The sequence below is a fragment of the Macrotis lagotis genome, chromosome 1, assembly GCF_037893015.1.
Source record: "Macrotis lagotis isolate mMagLag1 chromosome 1, bilby.v1.9.chrom.fasta, whole genome shotgun sequence".
NCBI lineage: Eukaryota > Metazoa > Chordata > Mammalia > Peramelemorphia > Peramelidae > Macrotis > Macrotis lagotis.
Window position 1 is genome coordinate 109785972 of NC_133658.1, and position 20475 is coordinate 109806446.

The window sequence follows — 20475 nt, forward strand, 5'->3', positions numbered from 1 at the left end:
TAACTGGTTGTCACAAAGTAATATGAAGGCATTCCATACTTTAATAATTAGATCTGGATATAAATCTTCACCAGTGGAGAAGATTGGGGGAAGGGAAAGGCTTACATTTATTAAAGTCACTATACCATCATTCCTGAGAGTGTGAGTGACTTAGTAGAAGATTGTACTAGAGGCAGGAAGACCAGTTCCAAGTTCTGCATTTGATACATACTAACCTATCTGACCATGAGTGAGGTGAGTCTCATAAACTCTCAGTGTCCCCAGGTGACTCTCTAAGATTAGAAATTATAGGAGTGGATGATCTGATTTAGTAGATGGAGTTTCCACAATGGTATTCCTAACATGCTATCCCCACCAAAAATTCATTAAAAGAGTCTGTTAACATTTCTAACTGATATGGGTTTCCTCTTTAAAAGAAAAAGAATGCCTTTTAATGTTAAATTAATACAAAAAGTATAGCCCTATAGCCCAATTATTTTATTCCTAATATTCAATTTTATATCTAAATATGAATTCATACTCACCATTCCCTCCCAACAGCTCTTTTTTTTTTTACCAAATTAAATCAGGAAGAAATGTTATATTTAATACTATGGTTATTTAGTTCTCCATAATTTACTATTGGACCCACAATCATCTAAACTCTACTATGCCAATTTTTCAGTTATTTTATTCTTGGGAACGATTTATAATACTTGCAAAACCTTAATGATTCCTTACCTTATGTTCATAAATCATATAATTTTAATTTGCATAATTCAAGAATCAAACACTTGAAATTCTGAGAGGCTATTTTGCAAGGCCTTTTTAAAAAAATTCTATCGTTTTTAAGAGCAAAGCTTAAGGCCTATTGTTTTAGCTTTCTCCTTTAAAATAGCATTTAACTAATAACTAAACTGAAAATAAAATCTTAAAAGAATACTTACAGTTGTAAAAATGTAAAAGCTTGCAAGGGTTAAATTCTTGCACAATGATCTACTGAAACTTAAAGGGGTCTGGGCTTATGAGGGGGAGGAAAAGGGATAGAGATCACCAATTGGGTATTGTAAGGACAAAGGTTAATGAATCAAGTCTAGCCATTTATTTAAAACAGCTCTTAGACAATTTTTAAGGTTTCAAAATACACAAGTATAATCTGATTGGAAGGGATTCAGCAACAACAGTGCAAATGACACAAACCAACAGAATTTCAATGATATATATTTTAGAAATGTAAATGCTTACCAAAATTCAAAGATAGTTCAAATTCAAAATAAAATGAACAAATCAGCTTAGAACTACCCTGATCAAACACTACAAGGTTAAAGCCAATAACCTAAATGAAATGTCAACAAATTGGTTAAAACAAGACATTTTATATTAAATGGAAAAAGGTATAAACATATACTGCATGGGTTATTATGATCTAATCTAGATGCACGATTGCTTCTAAATTTCAAACCTTTTCAGCTTCATTTTCAATTGAAAAACCTAACCTGCAAGCTGTAATCACCAAACAACATGGCTGTTCACATACAAAAGCAGAAGAAAAGGAAATATGAAAACTGATTTACCCTTGTCCTTCCAATTTTTCTGCTGACCGTCCATGGTTCCCCAAAAGATTTAGGCGACAGCTGGGATTATCAATTATGCATACCAGTAGAAAAGCTGCAACAAGAAAAATCTCCTGCCTGTGATAGGAATCATCAGTTTCATCCACAGAGGTCTGCAGTCTTATGTGCTGCACAGCTACTGCAGGACTTCAGTCACCTGACGTCTTCTGGGTGTGGAGCAGACTGACGCAGTGCAATCTGTAACTAGGCTACTAATACCTCAGCACTAATTCCTGCATTCAATCTGCTGATTGTTCTAACCATTTGCTCAGACCAAAAAGAATCATTTGTGGGATGAGGGCAGACATCAATGCACATAAAGGAAATGTGATTTTCCCTATGGCAGAAACTGAAATATGCTATATCTAAGTAATGCCTTTTTTTTGGTCAGATTGTTCCATTATGATACTGGTATTCAAACTCAGATTAAACTATAAACCGATTATCACAAAGATTGTATCTTATACAATTAAAATGGGCTGATCCAAAGAAAGGTCAGAGTTTACATTTCAAACCTGTAAAGTGCAGAGTTCTCCTTGCTCTAAATAGCTAAACATTTAAGCATCTAGTGTATTTAAATGTATCTGAAAAGCTACTTACAGAATCAAAAAATTTTGAATAATTTAATAGAGAAATGTTATTTTATTATTATTTTGATGCACTTTAGAATTGATAACATTAACTATAGTTCATATAGTCCTTTATTCAAAATATAAAATTGTATGGCATGGAAATATTCTCTGTATACTACCATAATTCAAGACAAGAGTTCTAGAAAAATCTTTAATTTTTGTTCAATGACAAATTATTTACAGAGGAAAGGAAAATTCCCAAGATTCTTAAAATCTTTCTACGGAAATTTCTATGGGAACACATATTTATTATAGAACTATTAAAACTTAAACACAAACCCTTTTAAACTATGTCAAAATTTCTAAAATTTAATAAATTCAATTTCATTAAATCAATAGAATGCTTTTACCCACTGAAGAACATATACTATTATATAAGCCTCTTCTATATATAGCTAATTACTTTTGAATAAGCTCACTGATAAAACAAATAACAAAATCTAGTCTTTATAAATCATAAACTTGTTAAAAGAAATTTCTTGTATGTTGCATGAAATATGATATGTGAAAGTTCATTTTTGTTGAGGTAACACACATAATCTTATAATGAAATTGGAAGATTTCTGGAACTTACTAGAATTACATGGGCTGAAAAATCCTTAAATATCAGATGTGACAAATAGCCCATGACTCATTTCTTACTTTCCCACCTCTCTACTGAATATATAAAGTAGAGCAAAATAATTTTAAGAGATTATATTTCACCTTCCAAAATGAAATGCATAAATTTATATTTCATTTATTATACCCTGGCTTTAATTTAAGAACTCTGTTACCAGACCATACCGCAACAAAGGCACTCTCAAATTTAAGTTTTAGAGATGGCAATGCTCTTTAAAAAAAAAAATTAAGTTTTTTGAATTATTGGGATCTAATCTGAACCATGGATATTCCATATCAATTTATAAAATCTATAAAAATGCACTGGGGAGTAGGCCTCCAACGCTCCTGATACTTTTAAATGGTTATTGAACTATTTTTTTAAAAAAAATTTTTATCTTTATTACTAGTTTTAACATCTCATTCATTTCTAAATATGTCTCAAGAACTATATTATTTGAAAAAGAAAAAAAAAGCATTTTTCAGTAAAATAACAACCAGAGTCTGACAGTCAAAATGACTGTTACCTCTGCAATCAGAGAAATCCTGGACAGGTCACAGTGTGGTCATTATTACCACACAACTTTTCCCCTGTGGTTCTTCCAACTGCACTGTTTGCAATGGGTCCCTGGGTATATTATTTTCCTGGTTCTGCTTATTTCACTCTAAGTTAATTCCCAGGTCTTCCTCCATTGGCACAACTCCTCCCAGATGAGGAAACTCCCTCTACCAACTTCAACATCCATTCCTAGAGAGCAATCTACCCTCCAAAGAGCACACCTGGCCAACCCCAACATCTCTTTAAAAAGGAATTTTTAAAAAGCAGTCCTGTCACAGCATAGTAGAAAGAACCTTGAACATGATGCCAGAAGCCTTGTATTCCAATAGCACTCTTGACATCTAGTGGCTAGGTGACCATAGACCAGTTAGCTAACTTTTTAGGCCTGAATAAACTATTCACCTCACTGGGTTATTATAAGAAGAAACAGTACCCAAACTGTAAGTGTTATTTAAATAAGAATTATAAATTAAATAAGAATTATTGCCTATCTCATTCTTATGAAAATTAATTCATTCAGTCATACAATCATATCTAACATCTATTAAAAAGATAATCTTTCTACTACAACCATCACATCCAATCTGGACATCAGTATGTAAAACTCAAAGAGAAATCCCTGCCAGTCATACACTGACTTAGAAAAACTGCAATCTAATAATACTTTTGGCACGGGATTTTTATTTTGTCAAGCATTTACCAACTCCATTTTAATCTGGCTCAAGTTACACCAGCATTGTTGGCCACTGGCTGCCAATGAGCTTGACATCTCTGCCAGACACAACCTAAAACTTCAATATATTGCGCCATAATATCATTTGGCCATAACATTTAAGCTAAAAGGAAATGTATCTGTTCCTTGATGCTGACAGCACACTCAAAAATGCTGTTCCCTTAGGACTGACAACTTTCTCTTATTTTCCCTTAATATTATGTTTTTAGGACTGAATTACTGAAGTTAGTGTGAATGTATCTGAAATGGCTGCTCTCTAAAAAATTCTGGAAAAACAAAGTCTCTGAGAGAAAATCAGGGATACGTGGAAAACACCTGATACTTCCTTACTTCATGAGCAAATTCACAGAAGTCCTCTGAATCTCAATTCCTTCTTCAGAAAAAAATGATAAAAAGAAAAATTAAAATAATAAAAGGGGTTATTTTGAAGATCAAATTGAATGATATCTATGAAGTATTTTTAATTTCTATTTTGAAAACATTAAAGTTCATATAAATAAATATCTGATTCTTTTACTTTTTTTAATTGTCATTGTCTGTGACCAAGTTTCCATCCTTACAAATCCTTTGGCTCAAAGTCAACAATTATTTAGAATATAATTTACCTTACCTTTGTTACATTTTATAATGGTTTTGTCCTAAAGAGTTTTTAAAAAGCCACGTCAGATCCAAGACAACAACTTTTTGAAGTCAGTTCTAAAAGGGGTAATTACACCAAAAGATTTTCATAGATGTCTAATTTCAAATTCAAGAGATTATTAAATTAAAACCATCAAATCAATGAACTACAAAATTCAATTATCATTGTTAGAATCCTGCAAAATACATAAAAGCTCATTATTACAGACTATTCTTTGAGTTTCCTAGTCCATTTCAAGAGTCCACAAAATTAAAACTATTTTCATAATAATGCTAAAATATCTTAATTTCTAATATGGTAAACATCAATAGATATGTAAAACCCACAAAAACAAAGTCTTTTTGACTGGGGGAGGAGAGGGGAGGAGAGTCCTTCAATAAAAAAAGTGTAAAATATCTTGAAACATCTTTAGAAAGTTTACGAACTGGTACCCTATAATGAAGATGTCAAAAACGTGAATCCAAAAAGAAAACTCACACTGCTTCATAGAAATTTTTAAGATGCATTTCCATATTGTTTCTAAGAACTAAACAGTTATGTTCATTTGCTATATTCTTGTTTTCAAAAACTTTAAAAAGAACCCTATTATTTATGTAGTCATACAACACCCTCTATGGACAGAATTCAAAAACTTCAGTTTTGACTCCCTAATGGAGGGAAAACAGTGTTGAAATGGAATGAACTGGATTTGCATTCAGCATTCAGAGGTCTAAATCCACTTCTGTTGCAAATTATCAGAATGTTCAGGTTTCCTTACTTGTAAAATTGGAGTGAAAGAAGATGGGTCATTGTATGATCACATCCAGTTCTAAATCTATGCTTTTCTGTAATCTATTTTTAAAAGTTTTCTAGCTAAAGCTATTGAAGTTTAAGATAGTAGATAAAAATAGAATCTGACCATGGTTTAATATATGGCTAATTTCACACAAAACCATGCAAAAAATCAATATTGATATATTACCAAATTAAAGAGGTAGGGTAACATTTTAATTTAAGTCCTGTGCTATAATAATATAAAGCAAAACTATGTATTTTTAAATTACATATTCTCTTGAAAGGCATTACTTACTTCATATTTTTAAAAATATGTTTAGGGAGTTCACAAGACTATATAACAATGTAACAAAATTACTCCATTAGTCTAAATTCATTAGTCTAAAATACACATTAATCTAAAATTTGTTTTTGAGAAAGTTTTTTGATATTTACTACTGAATAATTTAATACTGAAAAAACAGAATATAGAGAAAATTACACTTAGACTTAAATCACAAGACCTTAACTTTAATCTTAGTTGTTCTACTTTACTACCTAAGAGGCAAGTCACTTAAATATAGCCTTGTTTCTTCAACTGTAAAAAAATAAGAGGAATTGAACTAGATGAACTTGAGGGTCATTTTTGATTTCAAATCCTAAGAATCAAATATTCTTTGAGTAAGGTTTTTTAGTCAGTAGGACCTCATTCTACAAGATGTTTTCCTATCATAGACACTAGATGGCACCAAAACCTCTTTTATAGCAGGCCATGAGGTTAAGAACTCTCCAGAAGTTTACTTTTGTATTTCAGCTGATTTTATAGAATAAAAACATGGTACAAACTGAAAAAGGTGCTTCTTCCAGTTAATAGAGTAGGAAAAATAAATTTCATTTCAACAAACTGTTCTAAACATTTAATTCCTACTGTACTACCTACTGGGAGAAAATATACCATAATGCTACTACCTGGTTCTCATGGACCACTGAGGGAATGGGAGTAGGAAAGGAGAGCAAGGAGATGCATTCACATATATATATAACATATACATATACTGTGTAAGTATAAATAACAAGTAAAATATTATTGCATATGCTTAGGCTTAGTTATTAAGCATCTTCCTAGACAGTTACAATGGCCTCCTAATTGCTCTCCTTGCTTCAAATCTCTCTCCTCTCCAGATTATTCTATACCAAGCTGCCAAAATCATACTTCTAACAATCAAAGTTTGACTCAGTCACTCCCCTGGCTCTTTTTGCCTCTAGAGGATTAATGTTGAGCATATAAAGCCTATCACAAGACCTGGCTCTAAACTCTCAATAAAAATCACTTAATAGTATCTTGAATAGTTGAATTATCAATTTTTTAGGTATTTCTATCCAATTTCTTATTAAAGAAGCAATTCCTTAACTTTAATTATTTAAAATTTAAATTAAGTAAAATAGATTGACAATTTTTAAACTTAAAATTTTTAAATTTTGATGGATCTTAAATTTATTTAATCTCATATTGATAGTTGAGATTTCCATAGACCATCTAACAATTCTGAAAAAGTACAATATTATTTGACATATGTAATCACAGGTGTCTAATCACTTCTTAAAATGTTAACTAAAAATTCAAATGGTACAATTCAGATTTTGGTGTTTACTGGTATTTGTGGCTTTTTTTTTAAAGAGCATTAGGGAAAAGTCCTGAGAAGATAGCAGAGGGAAGTAACTTAGGTCAGGAATTGTTCTTCTCCTCCTCCAAAATAAATGATACAAGGACATAAGTCCTAACAAAATTGCAATGTAATGAAAAGGAAAACAGAAAGAACAGACCACAAGGAAATGAAAGAAAGATGGCTTCTCCTCAGATGCACTGGGGGGGGGGGGGGTCCCTTAATCCCTTCATAATCAAGCCAACCAAGGGTTACTCAGGAATATAAAAAGAGGATGGAACCCCAAAAAAATTGGATATGGGAAAAATGAAGAATAGGTTCAACTTCAGTGGTCTCCAGAGTCTCCCCCAAACAGTACTGGAAATGGAAAAACCTCATTCCTTGACAATCACAGATATCATCCAACTCTGGATTATATTTATCAGTAAATATAAATATGAAGACAAAGGGGGAAAGAAAAAAGCCATATCAATGAATGAGTACTCTGAAGTAAAGGAAGCAATTTCTGAGAAAGATTAAAGTACTAAAACACATCTGCAAACCCACCAAAAATGAAAGTAAATTCCAAGAATGCCTATATGTTTAATAAAGCCAGAATTAAGTGAAAAAATCATAGAAATAAGTACAGAAATTTGAGCACTTGAGGGGAAAAGTCAACTAAAAAGTTACAAAGATTTAGAACAAAAAACAAAGAGACCATAATGAGATTCTCTGAAAAAGAACAAAATTTAAATGTAAAATGGCAGAGAGAAGTAAATTTAACTGAATAAAATCAAAAGATGGTTGGGAAAACACATGCAAATTCTACAAAAACAACTTTAAGAAATGATCTGAAGAGATAATCTAAGGATTAAAGGTCTTCCAGAAAACATGAATGCTATGCTTAAAAAAATTATTCTTGGTAAACAAAGTAGAAACTGAAAGATTCCTTACCAAAAGAGAGATGCTCCAACTTGATTTCAACAGAGATATTGTCTGAATACAGATTGAAGCATATTTTTTAAACTTTATTTTTCTTGAGTTTTTTTTGAAGGAGGATTATGTTTACTTTTATATTTTTAAGTTGATGTCAAATAATTTGCTTTCTCACTGAGAGGGAATGGGGGAGGGAGAAAATTTGAAATTCAAGGCTTTAACTTGTTTAAAAAATATTAAAATAAACAAGAAAGTTAAGAGATGAATCAAAATCACAGATTGAGAGGCATTGAAAAGGAAAAGGGAGTATCAACAAACTAAAGCATCTAAGGTTCTCAATACTAAAAGAAATACAAATCAAAATAACTCTGAGATGTCATTTCTCACCTGACATGTTCTTAAAATAGAGAATAATTCACGAAGGAATACAGAGAAGTTGGTAGTTGCCTTTAATGAGTAAAACAATTACTTGTAAAATATCTTTTTCTATTTTTTGTATATCAAAATGTTTTATTTGTTCATATTTGCGAAGCCCATGATTTAAAAAAGGAGATACTAAATGCTCTGAAGGCTTTGATTTTACAAAGGGGATGTGGACAGGAAATTTGATACGATCACTAGAAGCCATCCAAATTGGATATTTAGAGTACAATTTCTTAGTAGCCTCAACTAGGAGAAAAGACATGGTTAGGACATTAGGGGAGGCCAACTCAAAAGGAGAATTCCATGACATCAAATAAAAAGGGAAAATTAATGAGGAAAAAAGGCAAAGAGTTGGCTAGAGGCCATCAGATTCAAGTAATTTTCAGCTGTACCATGTTGCCTCCTTTGAGAATTTACATTCCTGGGAAGAAATTCTAGAATAACCTAGAAAGGGGAAAAACCAAGAAAGGAGTAGGAATGAAAGCAACAATTCTTTAAAAAGAATGTTATAAATGAGACAAAAGGGTGATACAGGAAGAGTAAAGACAAGGATGACTACTACAATTTTATCAGAACTGGGAAAAGAAACAGGTCTAGAGATGAAATTTGAGATTAGAACTGGGCCCAGTACCTGAGGGAGGGGAATTAATGAGAGAAAACTAGGATCAGATCAGTATAAAGAAAACAATAGTACAAACTAATGCTGACTTAATATGGGGGGTTGGGGGAGGCGGGGCTAGAGAAAGAAATAGATAAATTTAATTGGTTGTAACCCTAAATGTGAATTTGAATTAAATGCCCCAAGAGATTTTTTTAAACCAGTAATTTGACTTCATTAGCATAAGAAACTTCTGATATACAGTCTTGCTCTATCATTTCAAGTCAACACTTTCCCTGAATCTTTGTTAAAAGTGAAAATGAGGGGAAGGACCAAAATTATATTTCTGGTGATTACAAAAAAGAACTGCAATCATGGATAAAGTAATCAATCATTCAAACTGATATCAAAGGGAATTAAATTATTCTCAAAGGTGCCACAGATTGAAAAAATATTAAATATAATAAAGAATAGATCATTTGCTTTTTTGTAAAGCTGGGTAAACTGCAAAGATACTGATAACAACAAAATAATAGCCTATTAATATTCCTCTTTCAAATAAATCAATCATAAAGATAAAGATAATAGAGATGAACAGAATTTCACAAAAATTAAATATGATGAATCTGTGGTAACTCATATGGAAAAATTATAGAATATACATATTTTCTAGTATCTCATGGCACTTTTTGAGAAACTGATCATGTGCTAGGTCATAAAGGAATTAAAAACAAATGTAAAAAAAACAAAATAAACTTCTATAAACCATACATCCTGAATCATTGAGTCAATGAACAAGTCATAGAAACAATAACTAAACAGGTTAAGGAGAATGATAATGATAACTGATAAAAACAGTTTAATCAGTTGATCCTCAAGAGGAAAATTTTATCTCTGAAAATATTCATTAACAAAATAGAAGGATGAAGTGAACATATAATTATGCCTTCTGTGGGGATGGGGGAAGGGAAGCAAGAATAAGGGAAAAACTGTAAAACTCAAAATAAATAAAATCTTTCTTTAAAAAATAAAATAAAATTTGCCCTGCTTCAAAAAAGAAAAGACACCTTAAGAACAAGAGGAAACTAGATATATGACCCTAGCAAGTCATCTAATTGTCTCAGTTTCCTCATTTGAAAAGTGAGGATAATAATAACATGTATCTCCACACACAGGTGTGAGGATTAAATAGGATACTGTGCAAATTACTTAGTGTCTGGTGCTTCATAAATACTTTCCTAAATTCTTTGAGGGAAACAAATGCTCTCAATATCTAAACCCAAGACAAAGAAGATAAAGCTACAGCGACCAATCTCACTAATAAATACTGATGTAAAGCTCTAGAAAGTATTTCACTTTGACTAAATTTGATTCATAGGAGAGATTAGCATATATATAAATAGCTAAGAAATCAACAAAAAAAGAATCATAACTCAGTCTACAGAGAGAAAGTTACTTAAATCCCATTTAACCTCATCTTTAATCCTGAAGAAACTGAGATTCCACAAAGGTAGTTGATAAGGTCACCGAGTGAAAGGAGGGAAATGAATCCATGTCTTCTGGCTCCAGTCTTTCGCCTATACCACTTTGCCTTTCCTAAGTCTTGCAATTATTTCAATAGATTCAAAAAAAGAAAAATATAGTTCTCATTATTTTAAAATTTTTGAAGAGCATACACAAAGAATTCTTTTTAAAAATAATATGTAAACAAAATAAAAACATTTCCTAATACAAATAAAAGTAAAACAAAAATGGCCTCTGTGCCACTATTTTTTTTATTATAGTTCTAGATATACTAGCTAAAGCAATAAAGAAGACAGAATTAAAGATATAAATGTCTTAATCCAAAACTCTTGGGACACCCCTGAGGAAATCCTATACAAGCAAAGAGATAACAATAATATTTTTTGTACATGATATAGGAAACTACATATAAAGAAAGGTAATGGTCAAACTACCTAGAGTGCAAAATAAATCTGCATCAATCACTAGAATGCCTCTGCAGTATTATTCCCTTCATTTCTCATCAGTTTGTACTTTGACATTATCTACTGTAGCCCAGAAACCTCTTCAACCTGGATAATGACATCATGCTGTCTCTATCTCCTCTCCCTCTGAATCAATAGCTCCTTTCAGAACCCCTATTTACAGAGGGTACCCTGGCCAAGGGTTCATTTCTCAACAGGTTAAACTCAGAACCTTCCCACCAAGGAGGGGTGGAGTGAAGATACCCTCAGTACTCCTCCCTCTTCCTTTTCAGTTTTTTTTTTAATGTATAGCTTGCCAAATTAGCATGTAAGCTCTTTGAGGGCAAGAATTGTCTATATGCTTATATTTGTATATAGGAACATGTTATTTTTGTGTACCATATGCTTACATGTGCATTGAAGGGAGGTGGGGTGACCACCCTTAGCTACATTTTATAGAAGTTTAGGGGTCAGAAAGCCCTGGCTTGAGGTAAGTCATTTAAGCCATTAGCCTCAGTTTCCTCATTATGGGATAATAATAGTACCCATTTCTCAGAGTTATTGTGAAGATCAAATAAGATAATTGTATAATGCTTAGTACATTCCCAAGCATATAGTTATTATATAAATATTAACTATTATTATTGTTCCAGAGTTTAGCATGAGTCTAGTACATAGAAAGTCCTTAATAAATACTTGTTGACATTGTTAGCAGTAATAACAAAAAAAGGGAAAAAAAATCAAAGAAATTTCCATTCAAAATGTGTACAACAATTCAGGAGTTAACCTGTCAAAAATATGTAAGGCGTGTAAATACAATTATAAAATATTCTTTATAAAAATAAAGGAAAATTTTAATAAATTGGGGAGATTTAGTGGTCATGAATGAGTCATGGGAATAGATTAAAAATGAAAATACTAGCTCAATTAACTTACAAATTCATTGGTATACCAATCAAATATTCAAAGGAGATTCTTTAAGGAACCAGAAATACACCAGTTTCATTTGGAGAAGCAAAGGTCTAGATTGTCAAGGAAAAAGAAAATAAAAATAAAAAAGTAAAACTTAACAGAGTGTATCTGTTGTCAGACTTCAAGCTATATTATAAAGCAATAATCATGAAAATTATTTTGTACAGGTAATTTAAAAAAGTAACTAAAAAGCACTGAAGGGGCAGCTAGGTGGCGCAGTGGATAGAGCACCTGCCCTGGAGTCAGGAGTACAGGAGTTCAAATCCCACCTCAGACACTTAATAATTACCTAGCTGTGTGGCCTTGGGCAAGCCACTTAACCCCATTTGCCTTGTAAAAACCAAAAAAATAAAAAAAATAAAAAATATGATAAAATAAAAAGCACTGAACTCTCTGGATCTTGGTTTCCTCTTTTGTTAAATGAGGCAATTGGACTATTTGGCCTCATTTAGCTCTAAATCTATAAAAACAACAGCCCAATCATTAATAAACTCAAGAACATAGGGGAAAGATCCCCCATTTTATAAGAAATCTGGCCTGAGATCAACATCTTATTCCATATAACTACAATAAGCTCAAAATGAATGTGACCTCGGAGGGGGCAGGGGAGAAAGGTCACATTATTTTAAAATTAGGAGAATATGAGAATCCTAAAACTGAGACAGGAGTCAAAACTGATGATATAAAAAATTTAAGTATCTTCACAAAGCAATGAAGTAAAGACATCATCAAGGAGGAAAAAGTATTTCATCATATAACATTTTAATTTCTATAACCAATATACAAGGCATTTACATAAATATCACTACAAACTATTCTTCAAAAGAGAACTGGTCAAAGGATATGAACTGTTTTCAAACTAATTACTAAAACACTCTTAATCACTAATAGTAAGAATGTAAATCAATTAATCAGCAATTGTTTACTAAATACATATCGCATATCAAAATCTTCATGGTTGGAATGGAAAGTTAGTGCTGTATCAATAGACAAGAAGAATCCTTAAGGTCACCTACGCCAGAGGTGTCAAATATACTGCCTTCAACATTCCCCAGTGAAGCAGAATCAGATGAAAATAGAATTGGGAGATATTTAACAAAGTAAATAAAAAATACAATAAAATACAGACAATATTACATTTTAAAACTAAGTCAATAGGTGACCTTCAAGGATTCTTTATGTATGAATTAGTAGCTTCAACCACCAAACCATCCCAGCCTCATCCCTATCCCACCCACTTAGGTCCAGCTTTACATTAAACATTTTTTTTTAGGTTTTTGCAAGGCAAATGGGGGTTAAGTGGCTTGCCCAAGGCCACACAGCTAGGTAATTATTAAGTGTCTGAGGTTTGAACTCAGGTCCTCCTGACTCCAGGGCAGGTGCTCTATCCACTGTGCCACCTAGCCACCCCTACATTAAAGATGTTTTTAAAAAATATCCTGGATTCCAGGAAATTGAAGTAACTCCTGTAAGGTTCAGGTGTGCCGAGTTGCAAATACATGTTTAGCCCTGACTCCAAATCCCTGGCTCTTTCACAAAACAATGTTACCAGTTGCCTTTTTAAAAATAATATCATTTGTGAATTTTTTTCCCCAAGATTTCCAAAATCTTTCCCCTTTGAGACAATTTAAAAACTGAGTACTTTAGAACTCTCTTACCTGTGGTATGCATCGTGTCTTTTCTAGGTACTGGTTCAGGCAGTCACTATTTTCAACTTCATCTTCTTAAGTTCTTTTTCTTTTAAAGAAATTTTTTTGCAAGGCAATGGGGTTAAGTGCCTTGCCCAAGGCCACACAGCTAGGTAATTGTTAAGTGTCTGAGGCCGGATTTGAACTCAGATCCTCCTGACTCCAGGGATGGTGCTCTATGCACTGAGCCACTTCTGTCCTTCATTCTCAAGGAAGACCATGACATCAGGGAAGTGATGCCAAGACAAGCTCACAAACTGGATTTGAGTGAGGGGGGTGCCATGTAACGTCACCAGCCTCACTTTCTCCTCCAGAGTCATCTGGGTCTGGTGGTCAGATATGAAACAGGACGACTGGAGATGGCCCTGGATATGGGGCAATCAGGGGATAAGTGACTTGCCTACGGTCACAAAGTTTAGTAAGGGTCAAGTGTCTGAGGCTGGATTCAAACTCCCATCCTCCCTGACACTTCAAGACCAGTGCTCTAGCCACACTGCACCATCTAGTTGCCCCTTATATTTAGAGATGGAAGGGAACTCAAGAGGCCATCCAGTCCAACTACTTAATTTTATAGATGAGAAAACTGAGGTACTGGAAAGTAAAGAGACTTGCCCAAGGTCACATAGTAGTGTGAATAGATCCCTTCCTCTCATTGAGGGGAAATATTCATTCCAGTGTACCATCAAGTTCATCACAAAAATACATTCAATAAAGGAATCTAAAATGAGGTGGTTTGACTATTGTCAAAAATGAGAATATATTGCAATCTATTATTCCATTTTGAAAATTTTTTCCAGTCCTCTTAATAAATGTTCAAGATGATCAGACTAGAGGGGATGGGACCTCACACAAAGATTTCTGCTTATTATTATATCATCTGATTATTCTTTTAATAGAACAATTCTGCTTGTAATCTTCAGCTATCCTCCTCTGTATCATTCAGAATACTAAAATAATTGGTTGCTCCTATTTTTCCCTCTGGCAAAGAAATCAAGAAATTTACTGTGAAAGATAATTTCTACACTCTTTCTGGTAGTCTCATGTTTATTTTACATGGTCTTATGCTTCTCTAAGAAATGATAATGTTCAAAGTCCATAATTTGTTTAAACATGAAGTCAGAACTACTGAAGTATGCAGCATTATCCTGCCCTTAAGGCAAAGTGGAAAGAATACAGAACAGAAATCTGGAAAGTCTTGTGTGAATTTCTCCTTCTGCTACTTATTCAGAGTTCTAATCTATAAAATGGAGATACTACCAGTAGACCTCATTTCACAAGATAGCTCTACCAAATAAAATCCTCTAAAGTACTCTACAAACTTTAAAGCACTACATATAATGGATTTTTCTTGCTTTAATAACTGATTTTAATCTTTATTCTAAGCAGTTTTAGCTAGGAATGAAAAAAGTCAGGGGATTGCAAAAAAAGTGACTCTAAATGATGGCAGCTTACTCTCATGTCAGTAACTATAACTATTTCCTGTCTTTTAAAATATTTTTAATTTAATTTTACATTTAATTTTTTGGTAACATTTGTCAATTGCTACAATCATCAGCTGACTCCTCATCTGTGGGTGAGGAAAACATGAGCAATCTGACAAGACAAACCTTTGTAAACTTTCATTTCATTTCTTAATTCCAAGGTAATTTCTAAAATGTTTTGCTATTTTCCCCTATGGTCATCTTCACATTAAATCATCATGCATTAAAGCGGAGTGTTCAATAGGAAGATCTTGTCAAGTTCTTTGTGTAATTTAACTTCTCTACCTCACCCTTTGAAACCAAAAAGAAAGTCAGGGTATGCTGGCTTAAGCTCATCATGAGCTCTACCAGGCAAGATGACAAGTATCTCACAAAATGATATTTCTTGCTGCCTTTTAGCAAACAATGAAACTAACTTCAATAATTCCTTTATTCACCTCACCAGAAGAGCCTGTGAACTGTTGTTCCATTTAGCTATAGTTCCTGTTTTTTCCTTTAAATTTCACTAATAGGAGAAAAGTTGATGTATGAGATTTCTCTAGCAAAGCACTGAAGCTCCGCTCTGGTAGGTGGACAAAAATTGCATGTCAGAGTACTAACAATTAAATTGGTATTTGCATGTCATCAAAAAACTTAATCTTTATACCATCTGCCCCACCCTCCCTCCACCACATATGACAATTTCTATGGAAGCAGAATAAAGTTGCCAAGAATTAATGGTCATTTTACACTGCATGATATTCTTTCAAGTCTCTCTAGCTAATGAATTCATCACCTAGTGGCCAACTTTCTAGTAAAGAGCCTCCCCGTCCTTAGGTGGGACTATCCTTGAAGCTTGTCCAGGTTGGCAGACCCTGCCAGATCTTGAGTTGTCCTGGTAGAGTTTTCAAGAACCCTGAATAGGTGTACAATACATGCCTGGAGAAAACATGGAAACATGAAAGCAGAACTTGTTCCCCAAATATATCTCGGTCTTCAATGGTACAGTAAAAAGTCAACTGATAAGAACAGAAAATTAGAACAAATTATAAAGTCTAATATTCTAATCAATTAATTCCTAGTTTTAGTTTTTAGACAGATTAAAGTTGAGTATAGCAGAAAATTAGAGTTCAGTATGGCAGAAAAGTTCTCTATAAAAGGAATTTCCACTCAAGCAAATTTTATTTTATTGTAAAATTGGCTAAATATTAATGAGGTCAAGAGGTTACTTAGTCCAATCTTGACATGACCAATTAGCTTTTTCTCTATGTAGATGTCTTGCTGGTATTGAAAATATAGGATCACTTTCATGCCCCAAGAATGGCACTAAAAAACAAAAGATGTAAGTAACCACAAGAAATTTTTAGTGTGGAAGATAGAAAGACAGTCAACCCAGAAATATAAGCCATTAGGATGCCATTTACATAATATACAAGCTAGTGGTTATTGGAAATTCATTTTTCTTTTGCTGCATTTTGAAAATTTAGTATTAATTCACACTATCCCTTCTACAATGAGCTACAATTTCTATTCAACTAGCATGGGGATGATTTCTCATGCCTGGAAATTTCTTGGCTTTACATTTAAGACTTCCCCAAACTCTGCTTCCAAATTTCTATCTGGGGACTAACAATGTCTAATAAAGCTAATTTCTAAGGCTGTACTGAGGACCAATACCTGCTTCCCCAAACCATCATAAAAATTCCTTAAGCTTGAGTTATGGGCTAAGAATGTAGTTTTTGCTCCACACAAACAGCTGCCATTGTCAACAAAAGAAGAAAGCTCAGCAGGAACATCCAGAGAGACTTAAATTATTCTATTTCCTAAAGGCAGTGTATTTTAAGTCACTTTGTGATAATGACCTTAGTGAGTTTGGTAAAGCCAATGGATCTATCTCCTCTCAGAAAACTATTTGTCACCTACAATGCAAGTGAAGGAAATGCTAAATTTCAATTAGAGGATATATAATATCAAGATGTACTATTTTTCTATCTATGTTTACAGGCTATTCACAGGGGTCAGAAGTTACTTGACCTCCCACTACAAGGATCAATAGCAAGTGAGTAAGAGGAAAGGGGGATGGGCAAGCCACTTAACTCCATTGCCTTGAAAAATCTAAAAAAAAAAAAAGGGGGGGAAGGGGGAAGGGGCAGCTAGGTGGTGCAGTGGATAGAGCACCAGCCTTGGAGTCAGGAGTACCTGAGTTCAAATTCGGACTCAGACACTTAATAATTACCTAGCCATGTGGCCTTGGGCAAGCCACTTAAACCCCATTTGCCTTGGAAAAAAAAAAGAGGAAAAGGGGAAGGAGGGCAATCCCAGGACTGGGGCTGGGAAAAAAACAAGGATGGGGGGCAGGGGATTTCAAGAATAACATATAACTGGTTAGCAATGCTTAAAAAGAGAGAACAAGAGATGACAAACTTCAGGTGACAGGGAGGGATTAATTCAATACAAGAAGCTCAGGTTATGGTAAAATATTGAATACAAATGTCTCATTTTACAGATGGAAAAATCTGAGGCTTAGAGAGGTGACTTGTGCAAGGCCAACCAGGGAATAATGTCTACAGAGAAGACTAGTATCCTCTAAGGACCAGGTCCTATAATTCCTATAATTTTTTCGATAGGCTATGGCCATCTTTGGTCTTAAAACAAAGCAACAGTCAGATGCTCAAGTGATCTTAATCTTGTCTCCTGGCGACTTCCTACAGCCTATAAATAAGTCTACCTCTCCTAATCACTAAAAACTCTCCCCTAATCTGTCTAACCCAAACAGCTATCATCCCATCTCTTCTCCCTTTTGTGGCTAAATTCTGAATAGGATATCTATAATCAGCCTTTCCTCTAATTGTCTTTTAAGTTTGATTTCCAGTCTTATCATTCAACCAAAACCGCTCTTTCTAAAGTTACAAATGAACCCTTAAATTTCCAAATCTAACAATCTTTTCTTCAGTTCTCATGCTTCTCAATCTCTCTGACATTGTTGATCTCCCTGATATTCTCTTTTCTCTAGGTTTCCATGACTTTCTTCATCTTGCTTCTTCTCAGCTTGCTCTACTGGACCTTCATCAAGGCCATGCCTGTTCAAAGTAGGTGTCCACCCAGGGCTCTGTCTTGGTCCTCTTCTCATAGCCCTGTAATTATTTCTCTTGAGGATCTCACCAGCTGCTCCCATGGTTTCAGGGGCCATTTCTAATGCTGATCGTTCTCAGATCTAATTAGACCGCCCTCACCTCTCTCCTAATCTCTGCCCATTTATTACACGTCTCATGAACATCTTAAACTCTATGTAGACAAAACTGAACTCATCTCTCCTATCTCCCCTTCTCAAACCTTCTCCCTGTCCAAACTTTCCTATTACTATTGAGGGCACCAGGATCCTTCCAGTCCCCCAGGCTCACAACCCAGACACCACCCTCAATTCCTCTCTCACTTGCCATGTTCAATCTGTTGCCAAGTCTTGTCCATTTTACCTATTTAACTTCCCTCAAATAGACTCCTCTCTCAGATGCTTCTACCACCCTATTGTAGTCCTTCATCACCTTATTCATGGACTACTGCAAGAGCCTGCTGATTGGTCATCTAGCTCCAAATTTTTCTTCACTTCAGACTAGCTGTGTAACCTTGGGCAAGTCACTGAACCCTGACTGTCTCACATCCAGGGTCATCTCCAGTTGTCCTGACTCATATCTGGCCAACAGACCCAGATAAGTTCTGACTCTTGCAACAGACAATGAATAAGGTGAAGAAGGACTATAACAGGGTGGTAGCAGCTTCCGAGAGAACAGTCTATTTGAGAGGTTAAAAAAGGTAAAATGGACAAGACTTGACAACAGATTGAACAGATGATTTAGCACAGAAACACCTCACTCAAATTTGATTCATGTGCTTGTCATGGCATCCTCTATTCAGCATTGGATGCCCTTCATAACCTATCCCCTGCTCCCCTTCCAGCCTTCTTATAACATCCTTTCCCACAAAATATTCTATAATCCTTTTATTATTCCCCCTCTAAGACACTATATCTCCAAACCTGGGGCACTTCCACTGCCTATCCACCATGCTTGGAATCCCCTCCCTCATTTTCTCCTCTGGCTTCCTTCATGTCTCATTTAAAATCTTAGCTCCAACAAGAAGCCTATTACTCTTAATGTTAGTGCCTTCCTTCTACTGATTATTTCCCACTTCTCCCATATCTATCTCACTAATACAGAAGTTGTTGTCACATAGCCTCTCTAATTCATTAGACTATGAGAACCCTAACGATAGCCTTCATACCTTTCTTTGTATCCCAAATGTTCATGGCAGGCACTCGACACATACTTACTGGCTGACCAAAAATATAGTTATTTTGCTTAGGATGAAAGACATTCAATCAGATCACAGAAGAGATAGTCATGCCACCCAACCAGCGGTGCTCTTCAAGGTTCTATCCTGGGGAAGCTGGAGTCAGGAGGACCTAAGTTCAAATCCAACCTCAGAAATTTAATAAATTACCTAGATATGTGACCTTGGGCAAGTCACTTAACCCTATTGCCTTGCAACCTGCCCCCCACCCCCCAAAAAGGCTCTATCTTGGGCCCTCTTCTCCCACTACACCAGAGGTTCAACACCTGGGTTCTACCTTTCTAAAGAACCACTGATAGATTTCAGAGGTCTAGGAATTAAACATTTTGATAATTATTTTAAATATAAATGGGTTCTTTTGTAATATTATTTTGCATATAAAAACATTATTTTATAAAAATATAGACTTCAGACTGCGAAAAGGGGTCTATGACACAGAAAAGATTTCTTGAAGAACTCCTGCTCCACAATCACTCTTAGTATCCCCATTAGTTCTCATGAGTTTTAACAATCATTTTTACATTGATTAACTTCCAGATCCATATATGCATGTCCAGTGTCTCACCTTGAGCCTCAATTCCATCATCATTAATGGTCTATTGAACACTTCAAACTGGATATCCCAGAAAACCAAGATCACTATCTTTGACCTAAATCCTAGTGGTCTCAGATTCACAATCTTGGCATTATCTTGAGACTTCTCACTCTCTCTCCCTTACCCCATGTCCAGTCAATTGCCAAATCTTGCCATTTCTATCTGCACTGCATCTCTTGCATCTAACCCTTCCATTTACTAACAGTTTTCACCTTAGTCCATATCGTTTCTCACTTAGATTCTTCCAAGAGTCTCCTTATGGTTTCCCTGTCTCCCCCCTCTTTAGTTCATGCTATATCCTTAAGCAAAGAGCTAATCATGCAATTGTACTCTCAGC

At 34.4% G+C, this 20475-nt stretch overlaps 1 protein-coding gene across 5 annotated transcripts in view; it reads right to left on the minus strand.

Annotated features, from left to right (window-relative positions):
- The window catches only part of RTN4 (reticulon 4), a 140231-nt gene that overhangs the window by 29342 nt on the left and 90414 nt on the right, over positions 1–20475 (minus strand). The window contains exon 1 of one of the 5 annotated variants that reach the window (XM_074206307.1): positions 1554–5767. The exons of the other annotated variants lie outside the window; for them this stretch is intronic. Within the exon in view, the coding sequence (XP_074062408.1) occupies positions 1554–1587 (34 nt within the window). The 5' untranslated portion in view covers positions 1588–5767. Of the gene's footprint in view, positions 1–1553; positions 5768–20475 lie in introns of those variants that run through there. 5 annotated transcript variants of the gene reach the window in all.